At 41.9% G+C, this 12,741-nt stretch overlaps 1 protein-coding gene across 1 annotated transcript in view; it reads left to right on the top strand.

The window, feature by feature from the left end:
- Positions 1 to 12,032: 12,032 nt before the first annotated feature.
- Positions 12,033 to 12,741, top strand: part of LOC308079062 (kelch domain-containing protein 3-like) — a gene marked incomplete at both ends in the record, with an annotated part of 1,026 nt that continues 317 nt past the window's right edge. Inside the window, one exon of the mRNA XM_080420400.1 lies at positions 12,033 to 12,741. This exon is cut by the window's right edge and continues 317 nt beyond it. Coding sequence (XP_080276526.1) covers positions 12,033 to 12,741 — 709 coding nt within the window.

Raw genomic sequence — 12,741 nt, 5'->3', positions numbered from 1 at the left:
ATCAGGAATATTAGTTATTGTGTATCATTATATAGGTACAGTTCACATTATTGATTATTAGTTATATTGTGTTTCATTATAATATGGGTGCAGTTTACATTACTGATCCGTACCTTATCAGGTATATTAGTTATATTGTGTTTCATTATGTATGAAGATCCATTCACAGCCTGTCCACAGCCAATACTCCTACACACCACATCTTCATTGATCTGGTTCCAGTTATCATGACCAACGAGGCCCCATTCATAGTCATGATAGATTTCAATGTAACCCTCACATGGGTTGGAGCCACCTTTAAGGATCAGCCTGGTCACACCTGCATGGTTACATGTCATGTTAAATGTATTTACACTTGGTATAGCTACATAACACAATAGTCTACAAGGTGGGGTCTGTGGACCCCCAGGGGCCTTTGAGGAGATCACTTTGAGGGGCCTTTGACAACCCACCTGAAGATGTATTTTCTGTTTACTAAAGAGCTGGAGAGACATTGACACCCATGTTACTGAACAAACAGCCTATAGCAATGAATATTAGAATAAAGAGCTTTAACCGTTAACAATTTGTTTTTGTTTAAACCAAAACACATTACATACACTACCTTTAAACCTATATTAATTCTAAATCAAGTTATGCTGCCTTCAGTCATAATGATCCTACTTCCTGGAATTCTACCACTTGAATTAAGGTCTGCTAGAACAGTGCCTTCTTTTAAAAGCAGACTAAACCATATCTTTTTTTACAAGCTTGTTGTAGGTTTAAAGTGTGTGATCAAAGGGAAAATAAAAGAAAGAAAGAATGAAAGAAAGAAAGAAAGAAAGAAAGAATTTCCAGCTGTCCCAGATTATGTAAAATATTGACCCACTAGGCCATTAGTTTCATCTCACCTCTCACACTCATCCTGCTCTGTGGTGACTCTCTAAGACCAGAGATGTTACACTTGTAGAATCCTTCATCAGACTTGTTAACACTGTGGATGGTCATCTGTCCTGTAGACTCAGTCCTGATGAGGGATCCATCTTTATAGAAATCAGCTGGGAGGTTAGAGGATGGTTTACCAGTTGTCTCGTCTTTGTACAAGCAGTGGAGTGTGACATCACTTCCCTGTATCACAGGAAGTACAGGACTCTCCAGGATCACATCTCCATCTAGAACCAACAGCAGTGAGTTATGAACATCTATAGAACCAACAGCAGTGAGTTATGAACATCTATAGAACCAACAGCAGTGAGTTATGAACATCTATAGAACCAACAGCAGTGAGTTATGAACATCTATAGAACCAACAGCAGTGAGTTATGAACATCTATAGAACCAACAGCAGTGAGTTATAAACATCTATAGAACCAACAGCAGTGAGTTATGAACATCTATAGAACCAACAGCAGTGAGTTATGAACATCTATAGAACCAACAGCAGTGAGTTATGAACATCTATAGAACCAACAGCAGTGAGTTATGAACATCTATAGAACCAACAGCAGTGAGTTATGAACATCTATAGAACCAACAGCAGTGAGTTATAAACATCTATAGAACCAACAGCAGTGAGTTATGAACATCTATAGAACCAACAGCAGTGAGTTATGAACATCTATAGAACCAACAGCAGTGAGTTATAAACATCTATAGAACCAACAGCAGTGAGTTATGAACATCTATAGAACCAACAGCAGTGAGTTATGAACATCTATAGAACCAACAGCAGTGAGTTATGAACATCTATAGAACCAACAGCAGTGAGTTATAAACATCTATAGAACCAACAGCAGTGAGTTATGAACATCTATAGAACCAACAGCAGTGAGTTATAAACATCTATAGAACCAACAGCAGTGAGTTATGAACATCTATAGAACCAACAGCAGTGAGTTATGAACATCTATAGAACCAACAGCAGTGAGTTATGAACATCTAACTTAAATACTGGATGATGATGATGATGATGATGATGATGAAAACCTGGGACGCCAGGTGTCACCGTTGAGCCCTGTGGAGGTGTCGTGGGCCTATCAACAAAACACCAATGAAGGAGGGTGTCCACCTGAAGACCCCAGTGAAGCGTTTAGCCCTACCCCACTCAACACCAAGTGCTGATTCTTGTACTATCTAGTCCTATGAGCTCAACATTGGGAACTCCTTATATGGTTATGGCTGAGTCATGGTGACATGAGCGTGACGTCAGAGGTCTACCCGCCGGCCCGTCCACCCTTTAGGCAATTTTAATATAGGATAGGATGAGAACATACATACAAACATCATTATTAATTGCAATAAAAGTCATATTTACCTGCTTCACAAACAACACCAGCATCTTCATGGTGTGAACAGTCGTGGTTTCCAATCCCCTCATGTCTGCACTGTGAAAGCTGTGATTCACTGCCTGAACACCTGACACCATCCAACCAGATGTTTCCCACACCCTGTCCGAAGTAGGCTTCCCTTGGTGCTGACAGAGCTGTTCCACAGCCTAACTGTCTACACACAACCTGGGCATCATCCAGACCCCAATGATCATCACACACCGTCCCCCAGCTGTCACGGTAGTAAACCTCCACTCTGCCTGAACAGGGGTTTGAAGCACCGACCAGCCTCACTGAATAATCACCTGAATGACAAGAAAAACATTAAAAGATGACAATGATCAACCTTAAAGAAAGCTTACCTACATGCAGTATGTGTCCTCATAATAAAGATTTGTGTCCGTCTGTAGCCCTGGTCCAGAGCGTTAGTGAGTTCTCTTTAACGCCCTGCCAGGCGCTCGGCTCTGCTCATAGACAAGGAATTCCACTGCCCTGCGAGGGCTCCAACTGTAGTAAAAATAAACAAAACCACTTCGCTACACACCTAAACAAAGGCTGTTTTGTGTTGTTGAAAGTCTATTCTCGGAGGTGGGAAGCCTCTCAGCACCCCACCTTCTCTGTATAATACACTTTTTGGGAAATTAAAATATGTCCGCGAGACAAAAAAATATTTTATTTACTCCACTGCGCCCTCTACAGATCTGGTCAATGGTAATTTATATTGATCAGATCTGTCAAGATAAGTTGGATATAGGACTGTGGTACTAGGACTTTTATGTTAAGTGTTTATTCACTTAAATATGTGACATCATATCTATTGAATGGAACACATCAATAACTGTGTTAACATTCAATGATAGTATGTGAATAATGTCTGTCTACACATTACAATATATTGATTATATACAGTAATTATATTGATTGTACCAGAGATGGTAATGTTGATGGACTGGCTGAGTTGTTCTATCACAAATATTTTCTGAGGATCTTTTTTTTTACATTAACCACTAGCATCCCTGTTCTGAGGAGAACAAGTTAACACGTGTTTCACAATAACAACAGTAAATGAATCCACAATAAAGATTAAAACAATTGCATGAATGATACAACAATAAAGAAACGCTCTCACACTGTAGGGCTCCTATGATAAAGTGCTTTATTGCACCCAAACAATTCTGTGAGGTTTGGAGCTACACGCTCTTCATCAGACTCGTGGATGGGAATGTATTCCACATTTACCAGAGGTGACCAGTGTCACTAAGAGCTGATTTAGGCAAAAATTACATTATTACATTATTACAGGAAGGTGACATTGTAGTTGTTGTTAAAGTACCCGTTGCACCTGTTCTTACACCCACAGAGCCACAGTGTGGTACAATACCTCTAACATTATGACCAAACTATTAAAACATGGAGTTACAAGGATCCATGACGTCATCAGAAAATACTGACATTGTGTCAGCACAACATCAACACACACACAGGTCTGAATGTAGAGATAGATCACAGAATCCCCATTCTAGATTGTGTTGCCAACATTGTCACCCAGCAATACGGGACGGGTCACACACACACATGCCACACAATGATGCCACGGCCACCTGAGGGAATCTCACACAAGCGCACACACACACAGAGTGTGGCACCCCCAGGGTCCTAGCACCCTTCTCATACAACACACACACACACACACACACACACACACACACACACACACACACACACACACACACACACACACACACACACACACACACACACACACACACACACACACACACACACACACACACAGTGTGTGGCACCCCCAGGGTCCTAGCACCCTTCTCATACAGCACACAAACACACAGGCAGGCAGACAGCTGCACTGCCTGGAGCATGCACAGAAAGCTAAATATTGTCCCTTGTCCCTTTACCCGGGACAAATGACGTCCCGTACGGGATGCGCCTCTTTAGGTCAAATTACGGGGCGTCCCGGCAAATACGGGACTGTTGGCAACCCTGATTCTAGACTAGATTGTAATCTAGAATCCTTGTTATAATCATGTTTCACTCATCAGTTACAGTATCTGTGGTGAGGGTCACAGTAATAGTTGATGTAACTCTCACTACAGATTTAATCTATTATTGCATCATGAGAATACTCCGTAGAGCCCCCCCCCCCACCCATCAGATGCAATGCATTGTGGGATGTGTGGTCTGAGAGGTGACAGGAACCTTCCAAGGCTGTTTTCACAAAACTACAGTTTGATTCTATAAGCTGTGTTTCTAAAACTGGAGGCTCAAACTGTACAACCAATGTTTCATTTAGCTATGATTCTCTACTTACTATGAAGTAAAATATTTTTTGTTTTTTTAAACCAAATATTTTAAGACTTATCCTTTGTCAGATTGGGCCAAATGATCCACAGATGCCCAATCATTTCAAAATTTAACAACAGATGATTGTATGATTGTAACACATTATTGTTCACAAACTGAACATTTTAAAGGTTTAAAAAAAAAACTTGTCACTTGCCTTGTGAGGTCACGGGGCTGGTGGCTGCTATGCAGAGCAGCAGAAGCTGCAGAAACCACATTGTCACTTTAGCTCCTGACTAGACTGACACACACACACAGAGTCATCACAGTGGTTTATAACAGAGACATATAAAGGTAGACGCCTCCTCAGACTCTGGGGCGTATGTATCTGCGGGTGTCATATAGGGGATGGCTAGTTCATAAGAGGAAGCCTCGCAGCAACTAGTTAGTTAGTTGGAACTTGCCAAACTACACACTCGGATTTGTGAAATAAATGTGATTTTACTGCAGTCTAAACAGGACCTCAGAGACATGGTCAGTTTGTGTGCAGCTTGGGATGAGACTGGTTCAGAAAGATGATGTGTTCAACAGCCATCATTTTATGTTATTGTCATTAGTTGTGTCTTAATTATATTACAGAGTGGCTACACGGCAAACGTTGTGCAAAATAGTTATCTCCCAGGGATGTTTATTATTTTACTTTATTTATTTATTCATGTTCATTTATTTACTTACTAACCATTAAATTATAATGCTGTGCGACTTTGATGTTATAATTGCTTTCAACTGTCTTGGAGTGATATGTTATGGTTTCATTACCATTAAAATATAGAACACATACTGTCAGTGTCTCAAACCAATTTAATTAGTATTTGCTGTTTTTGTAAAAACAAAAAAAGAAAACCTCAATGATGATCAATTATTTCAGTCTTTCAAAGTTGATAACAAATAGAAGTTGTTTGGTCTAAAAAATAAAATAAATATAATAATAAATATTTAATTCATTGTTGATTTATGAATTTCTTTATATTTAGAGTAGCCATATTTTTTAGTCGTTATGCCAATTGATTCCTCCCCACACACATTACTGTGTTGTCACTGCTGTTCTATCCTACTGACTCAGTGAGGAGCCCCCACCAGGAGGACGTAGAGAGCCTTCTCCTCCCGCCCAACACTCCCTGTTGACAGGCTCCGCCCCCAGCCCGTAGGAGTACATACAATGACACATATCACCCTCCCTGCCCAGCTTCCCTCCCCCGAACGCGGGCCAGTTGTGTTCAAAGCCGGATGCACCACGGTGGATTCAAACCCACAACCTCCGTGGTGGTGGGCAGAGACTTTACCACTGTGTTACCCGAGCGTGGTCATTGTCGTTGGTTCACTGACTAAAACTCAGCTATGGCCGCTCCATGCCATGCCATGCCTCAGGGTGAACAACACATCTGTGATGCTCTTCCTTGACATAAACCATGTTTACATTGTTTACTGTAAGTGGCTCTGGAGTAAGAGTGTCTGCTAAATGCCTACATTGTAAATTGTAAACCCATAAGCAGTCAGAGTAAAGATGGTGCCATACCATACCATACCATACCATACCATACCATACCATACCATACCATACCATACCATACATTACCATACCATACCATACCATACCATGCCATACGCCATGCCATACCATACCATACCATACCATGCCATTCCACATGCCATACCATACCATGCCATGCCATACTATACCATACCATGCCACATGCCATACCATACCATACCATACCATTCCATACCATACCATACCATACCATACCATGCCACATACCATACCATACCATGCCATACCATACCATACCATACCATACCATACCATATGCCATGCCATGCCATGCCATGCCACATGCCATACCATATGCCATGCCATGCCATGCCATGCCATACCATACCATGCCATACCATATGCCATGCCATGCCATGCCATGCCATGCCACATGCCATACCATACCATATGCCATGCCATACCATGCCATGCCACATGCCATACCATACCATACCATGCCATACCATACCATATGCCATGCCATGCCACATGCCATGCCACACCATACCATATGCCATGCCACATGATAATAATACAAATATAGACTTGCTCCCAAGGGGGAAATTCAGTTTTCAGCTCAACCCAGCTGATGGCTGCCCTCAAGGGGTGCGGGGCAATTAGTGGTTAAGAGTCTTGCTCAGGGACACACATCGACACATTGCTGGCCTGGAATCGTACCTGGGACAACAAGGGAATCTGGTTCACTAACCACCACTCAGCTATGGCCGCTCCATGCCATGCCATGCCATGCCATGCCTCAGGGTGAACAGCATCTGTGCTGCTCTTCCTTGGCATAAACCATGTTTACATTGCTTACAGTAAATCACTCTGGATTAAGAGCATCTGCTAAATGCCTAAATAGTAAATTGTAAACCCATAAGCAGTCAGAGTAAAGATGGTGTGTTTACACTGAAGGCATTTATCAGCTCACAGTGAAAATGGAAACAGTGCAGAGACAAAAAGACAGAAAGGTCTCTGTGGTCCCCAGGTCTCTGTGGTCCCAATGCAGCACACAGTCACCATACGTATTATGGTTTATAAATGTGATGTGGATGCCAGGTCTTAGGAGCATACAGTTGATTATGTATATTAGTTATAGACATAATTATTTTTGCTAATAGGCCAACGTTTGATGGAAGCTGACATTATGTACAACTTATGTGCTGCCCTATAATCAATGATTAATGAGCTTTGAGTTATAAAGATAATAACTACACTCACATTCACAGCTTGGTTCTTTAAACTTACATGAAATAGAGTAAATTAAAGTGGGTCAAACCATGTGAGACCTCAGTCTATTTTAGGAGTGTTTATGTTCCTGTGAAGCTGTGTGTTGGTGCAGGTGGATGTGGTCTGTGGTTACAGAGAGTAGCTTACACCAGTGCTTCTCTAACGGTTTCATGTCAAGGACCCCTACATTAATTTGGCCGCAGACCCCCATCTGAAAATATTTTGTGCCAGGGAGGGACCCCCATACCACATTTGTGGTGTCAAAAATGTAAAAAATAAATAAAAAAAAAAACATTTTATCAAAATATTTCATGATTCTTTTTTTAAGAGCCGATATAGGGTTAAACTGATTTAGATATTTTAACACATTTTTGCTGGGGAAACCCACTCAAGGACCCCTGGGGGTCCCCGGAACCCACTATGAGAACCCCTGCTTTAGACCACAGACCACCATAACTCTGAGAGTGTACAAATGGAACCAATGTGGTTCCATTTGTACACTCTCAGAGTTACAGCCCCATAAGGGTCCATTTGGTTCCTAACTATCAAATCATTTAGCTGGGGACCCCCTGGAACCCCATGAAGGACCCCTGGCTGTCCCCGGACCCCACTTTGAGAACCACCAGCTTACACCTCTCTGGGTTTTTAGACTAGTATTAGTGTTCGTCTAAAAAAAAGGTTATTTAGAAAAAAAGTGTTTACCTGAAAACTCATAAACCACAGGATGTTTAGACAGTCATCTCTGCTGTGGTACATGTTTTTTTTCTCTCTTCAGTTAAGCAGAAAATGGTTCCCAGAAAGATAAGGATTTATCTTGTTATCTTCACACCAAGTGTGTTGGTTTATCTTCATCTTCATCTTCATCATGGTGTTTGGTTGCAGGGTTGTTGTTTTAGGCCTTGGTGCTTTCATGTCATTTAAAATGTGCAGGTTGGGGGACACGGCACTGAAGTGACACTTGTCTCTGTCTCCTGGTTCAGACCCTCGGGGCCTGACACCCTATAGGCTGATTTTGTAGTTTGTTTTCCACTTCCGGTGAAAAACTACAGCAGGGTAAAAACATGGCAGGCTGCATCACACTGACCTTATCCAAAGAGATTCCAGAACAAAAGACAACACTCCCATTAAGTCCCATTATAACAACCAGCTCCCTCTGCCTCCGCCATGTTGAAGTGAAAGCGACTTCCGGTTGCTTAAAAAAAAAAAACGTCATGCTGTACAAACAAGAACTTTATTCTGTTCTACTATCATATATTTAATGCTTCTACAGGACTGGTCTGTGTTGAACAGGGAAACAGTATTATAAATATGCATAGGCCTACTACTATAATTATTTACTCATTTATTTATCATATTTATGAATGGATCAAAGCATAAATTAGTAACATATTCATTCAGAATTTCAGGGTGCATGTGTGTGCATGCACGCGCGCGCGATTGCTCATGATTATGTGCGTGTATGAGGTGTTACATTAACATTCATTCAGAATGTCAGTATGTACATGTGTGTGGCTTGTGTGTGAATTTAATTCATTAAAAAAAATGGGTTCTTAATATTAGGCCTACATATAATGTACTAAATAGAAATAAATGGCATAATGTCCACATTGATTATGGTTTCTGTATAGCTACTGATCTTGCTCTGTAGCCTACAGCACCGCCACTTTGTATGTGCTTTCTAATTACATTTGATTTGACTTGACAACAATGACAAACTGTTACAGAGGATTAAGTGACTGCATCAATATAAATGTACATGTGAGACTGACTGCATATCAGACAATGCTGTAATAAGCCACAGACTAGTCCTATCTGCCACCTGACAGGCAGACTGCAGTCCACTCCACGATGGCAGCAGAGCAGTGGTGGAAAAAGTACTCACATTTTTTACGTAAAGTAAAAGTACCAATACTGCAATATAGAAATACTAAGTAAAAGTCCAGAATTACAAATTTTACTTGAGTAAAAGTACAAAAGTATTCGCATCAAAATGTACTTAAAGTACCAAAAGTAAGAGTACTACAATGTTTGAAAATAGCAGATCTACAAGCTCACAACGCGTCGCGAGCTTGTAGATCAGCTATTTTCAAATAGCCTATGTATAAAATAGGGCTAAAGTGGTTAATGTATAATGTTGATAATATCATAATTTATATCTGAAAAGTAGTAAGTAAAGTTTTCAAACAATTGTAGTGGAGTAAAGTACAATATTTGCCTCTGAGATGTAGTGGAGTAGAAGCAAAAGTATTTGAAATTGGAAATACTCAAGTAAAGTACAAATACCTCAAAATTGTACTTAAGTAAATGTACTTAGTTACTTTACACCACTGCAGCAGAGCAACCGCTGCGCCATCTAGTGGTGGTTCCAAAGATTTAAGGACTTTCGTCTCTCGTTCTGGAATCTCTTTGCCTTATCCACGAGGTTCCAGTGTTCCAGTGTCATATGAAATGAAAGCTTTACCATAAAAGCACAGTAATCCATGTCTATTTATCAGAACGGTCTGTCTTCCACCCTGTTCACTGGCTTCTGCAGAGAAGTTAAACTGACCAATCACAGCTGACACTCTTTCAATGATACTCATTCATGTGCTTTAGTGTAAAGTCCCGCAAGGTGTTAAAGTGATTTAAATAGAAAATATATTAAATGCATTAATAACTCAGATACAGAGTCCACCACAGCAAACTGAAGACAATGTCCATGATAATTGGGAAAAAAATAAACATTTCATGTCATATTATCACTATTGTGAATCCATATTGTGTGTCCTAATTTAAAGTTGATGTATTTATGACATGATTTGACGGCACAGTGTGACCTCAGACAGTATAGAAATATTAGACCTACATCACTTTAAAAATATTAGGATAAATCATTTTATTACATTTTTCACAAGGAATCCAATGGATTTACAGACTCACAGACACACAGACAGCCTGGACCACTTACACAATGCCCTGCATGCACAATGACACATGAATGTCATGAGTGTCTGTTTGAATTAAATAAGCCAAAGGCTTGGGTTCTAAACGGTGACCATGGGGAAACACCACACAAAACCACACAGTGAGGCAAAAAGTCCAAAGTTAATGTTCTTTTATTCAACCTAAAAACTAATAAAAGCAGAGCAGTGGAATGGGGCAGGGGCGTTGGAGGGGAATGCACAAATCCAATGTCCAAATGGGGGAAAGCAGTCTTTCAGAGCAGTCCAGTGTTAAAAGCCATTTAAAACTGTAAGATGCAGAGTCATTAAATGCCAGGGGTTCCAAAGTCTAAAATCCAATGAAAGCAGAATAAAGTGTCTAACGCATCTACTTCCCTTTCCAATTGGGGGGGGGGGGGTGAGTCCAGGTCCTTCCTCTACTGTCCTTGTAGAACTGTGCCTTTCCGTGGCCGCTGGCCACAGCAAAACTGCCTCACTCAACAACAGTGGCCACTAAATAGGGAGAGCCTTCCTAATTAGTTCATGCCCTGCACCTGTTCCACTCACTTATCCAATGGGAGTCCTCCATGCTGAACTGCTGACACTGCTACCATAGACTGGCTTCAAAACACTGCAACTCAGAATTAACCAATAATGAAAAGCAAACATGCACACAAAATCAAAAGGAATAGGAATTGAAAAGCCAGCTATAATACAAATGAATAAGCAGTCAGCATGACACTCACTTTTCATTGCCCGTCCAGGGCACACTACTTGTCAGCATGACATCTCCAGTGAGAATACGGGCAAGTTGCTGTGAAAGACCTCATGGTAAATGTTAGGGCTATTGTTTAATAAATATTAAAGACATTGTCGTTAAATGTTAGGACTATTGTTGAATGACTATTAAAGACATCATGGTTGATACATGTTAGGGCTATAAGACATCATGATTTCTTTGGTTAAAATAAGTGTTAAATACTGATACTCATTGCTATAGAGTGTTTTCAGTAACAGGAGTCTCCATGTCTCTCCAGCTCTTTATTAAACAGAAAATGCATGTCAGGATAGAAATGTTAGCCAATCAGGATAGAGAACTCAGCCAGGATCAAGATTACACAAGGACATTGGAAGTGAGTGATGACACAAATAAATGAGCAGACACAATTGGAACTGAACACTGTAAAAATGAACATTTAAAATGTTTGTGAAAGTTTTGTTTGCACTACTAATTTGAAGGTTTATTGGTATAGGGTTAAAATAAGAGGGACATTTTAGAACCTTGTAGCTCTGAACCTAATAATAATGGATGGACTGACTTGCTTGTTCTAGACCCATTATGCTACACAAAGCCTATAGAAACACCTTTTTAAAAACATCATAGAAATGCAAGGTCAATTTGGACCTCTGGTGGTCCCCGGACCCCAAGGTGAGAAACGGCATTCTAGAGCCTGCCTGTGCCGGGGTTGCTATGGCGATCAGTGTGCCATTTCAGGGAGATCAACAGACATCGGCTTACCTCATTGGCCAACCCTCAAACCATCGGCTTCACTGATTGGCCAGGTTTCCCGTGACGTCTGTGCTGCTATGCCATTATAAAGTGAGCCGGTGTGAGGAAGTGCTCCATTGTTTTAACAGAGCGATACCTGAAGAATCCTCTATGATGCATGGTGTGTAGAGATGTTGTGCTGGACGGTACACCTGAAAGGAGGACCGGTGAGATTCAACCATGCTGCGGTGGCAGTGGGGCACAGGGTGTACTCGTTCGGAGGGTGCGACAGCAGCGGCACCTCCATGTCCTACATGGGTCAGATCGACGTGCACATCTTCAACACCGTGTCCCTGCGCTGGACCAAGCTGCCCTCGGTGACGACCGCCGGACGAGGAGAGCCCGTGTGGCGCTGGCGCCACACGGCCGTGCTGATAGACGACCTCATCTACATCTGGGGCGGCATCACTTACTCGAGGACCAGCAACATCCTCTTCGCGTTCGACGTCAACACCCACCGGTGGTTCATGCCCCAGATCTACGGGACCGTGCCGGAGGAGAGGAGCGGCCACTCGGCCTGCGTCCTGGGGAGAGTCATGTACGTCTTCGGAGGACACAACGCGCTGACCGGACACTCTAATGACATCTACGGGTTGGACAGCACCACGATGGTCTGGTCTTTCATCAGCACCAGAGGCACGCCGCCGCCCGCTTCGCTATATCACTCTGCCACCATCATCGGGACCAAGATGTTCGTGTTCGGGGGCCGAGGGGACGAGGAGCACTACAACAACATCAGAGTGTTTGACACGGAGACCAACAGCTGGCTGAACACACCGTCTGCACAGGTCTTTCCGGCGCACAAGGGTCACGCGGCCTTCGCCCACAACGGAGAGCTGT

Source organism: Gymnoscopelus braueri (assembly GCF_963280865.1).
Source record: "Gymnoscopelus braueri genome assembly, chromosome: 22".
NCBI lineage: Eukaryota > Metazoa > Chordata > Actinopteri > Myctophiformes > Myctophidae > Gymnoscopelus > Gymnoscopelus braueri.
Note: the sequence above shows the minus strand (reverse complement) of the source record. Positions and strands in the feature narration are given on the sequence as shown.